The following is a 1,553-nucleotide window of genomic DNA, read 5'->3' as shown; positions in this document are numbered from 1 at the left end:
CTTTTAGGTCTTGGGTTCCCTGGAGATTTTTTTCACTCTCATAGCTTCTTTGGTTGTCAAGCATAAGACAGAGACCAAATGATTGTATGTACTTGTGTCCACCCTATCAGCAAGCTTTCAATTTTATCAGCTCATTCCCGGGCTTCGCACACCTGTTCTTAACCCTGGCAAAAGCAGCTGACAAGGTGCATCAGTTCTTATTACTACTAGGGTGATCTGTCCATTCCTCACTAGTAACAAATAACTCCAAAAGAATATGATACCATTGCAGCTGAGACTCCTCAGAACCACTGAATCATCACTCACTCATATTGGCACAAATTAATTATTTTGCAGGGAAGGGCAAAAAAGTATCCAGCAGGCGACGAATACTTCCCAGCAGGCGACGAATACTCCCCAGCAGGCGACGAATACTTCCCAGTAGGCGACGAATACTTCCCAGCAGGCGACGAATACTTCCCAGTAGGCGACGAATACTTCCCAGCAGGCGACGAATACTTCCCAGCAGGCGGCGAATACTTCCCAGCAGGCGACGAATACTTCCCAGTAGGCGACGAATACTTCCCAGCAGGCGACGAATACTTCCCAGTAGGCGACGAATACTCCCCAACCGGAGATCCCAGGGACAATGCCCGAAGTGCTCATGTCCACGGAGAGCAAACAACTAATGAACGGTGTCAGATGAAAGGCCGCCGCTTTAATTTAATAGTTCTGTAAATAATAGCTTAGCTTATTGCATAGCAAATGACTATTCTGATATAAATCGGCCAACTGGAAAATATGGACTGGACTCTGGACTGGACTTTAGACTGGACTTTGGACTGGACTCTGGACTGGACCCTGGACTGGACTTTATTAAACGAAGTTAATATTTAACCAATAATATAACGATTAACCGTTTCTATTTAATTATTAACCAGCGAGAATGAGAATGAGAATGGATGTCTTTTTCAAAGGGAACATAAACGAAAAATCTAACAATGCTGCCCAGTAACTTTCAATCAAGTCAAGCTACTATTACGTGAACACTGTGACGACGATATATCTCATGGGTGCGCTGTCAAAAGAATATAAGGGTGCGTTCGATTGAGCCTATTCCGGAATAAGAATACGCGGATTGATGATTTAAAACGGCATGTTTGGCGTTTTGAAGCAACAAGGATAAGAAAGATATGTTTGAAATAGCATTTTAGCAGCTGTTTGACAATTTTGATGTGAATCTCCATCAAAACGAAGGATTTTTAACTTCTATTCCACGTATCCTATTCCGGAATACGGTCAATCGAACGCACCCTAAGGAATGTGGTCCAATTCAATATATTCGATATGTTAAGCGCGATCGCTTTGCGCACTATTTCTACAATTGAACCAGCTAGAACTGGAAACTAAGCACTTCAGTTGTTTACAGCGGTAAATTAACGTTACAAACCCCGCCACTTGTACGCTTTGCTACGATTGCTTTAACGCTGCGAAGTTTGAAGTCATCACGTGACAGTGTTCACGTAATATTAGCTTGACTTAATTGAAAGTTACTGGGCAGCATTGTTAGATTT

General features: G+C 42.7%; 1 protein-coding gene across 1 annotated transcript in view; it reads left to right on the top strand.

The window, feature by feature from the left end:
* Positions 1–827, top strand: part of LOC137974638 (uncharacterized) — a 6,454-nt gene extending 5,627 nt beyond the window's left edge. Inside the window, exon 3 of the mRNA XM_068821556.1 lies at positions 337–827. Within this exon, the coding sequence (XP_068677657.1) occupies positions 337–668 (332 nt within the window). The 3' untranslated portion in view covers positions 669–827. The remainder of the gene's footprint in view (positions 1–336) is intronic.
* Positions 828–1,553: the final 726 nt, after the last annotated feature.

Source organism: Montipora foliosa, chromosome 11, assembly GCF_036669935.1.
Source record: "Montipora foliosa isolate CH-2021 chromosome 11, ASM3666993v2, whole genome shotgun sequence".
Classification (NCBI taxonomy): Eukaryota; Metazoa; Cnidaria; class Anthozoa; order Scleractinia; family Acroporidae; genus Montipora; species Montipora foliosa.
This window is presented reverse-complemented; position numbering and strand designations above follow the sequence as displayed.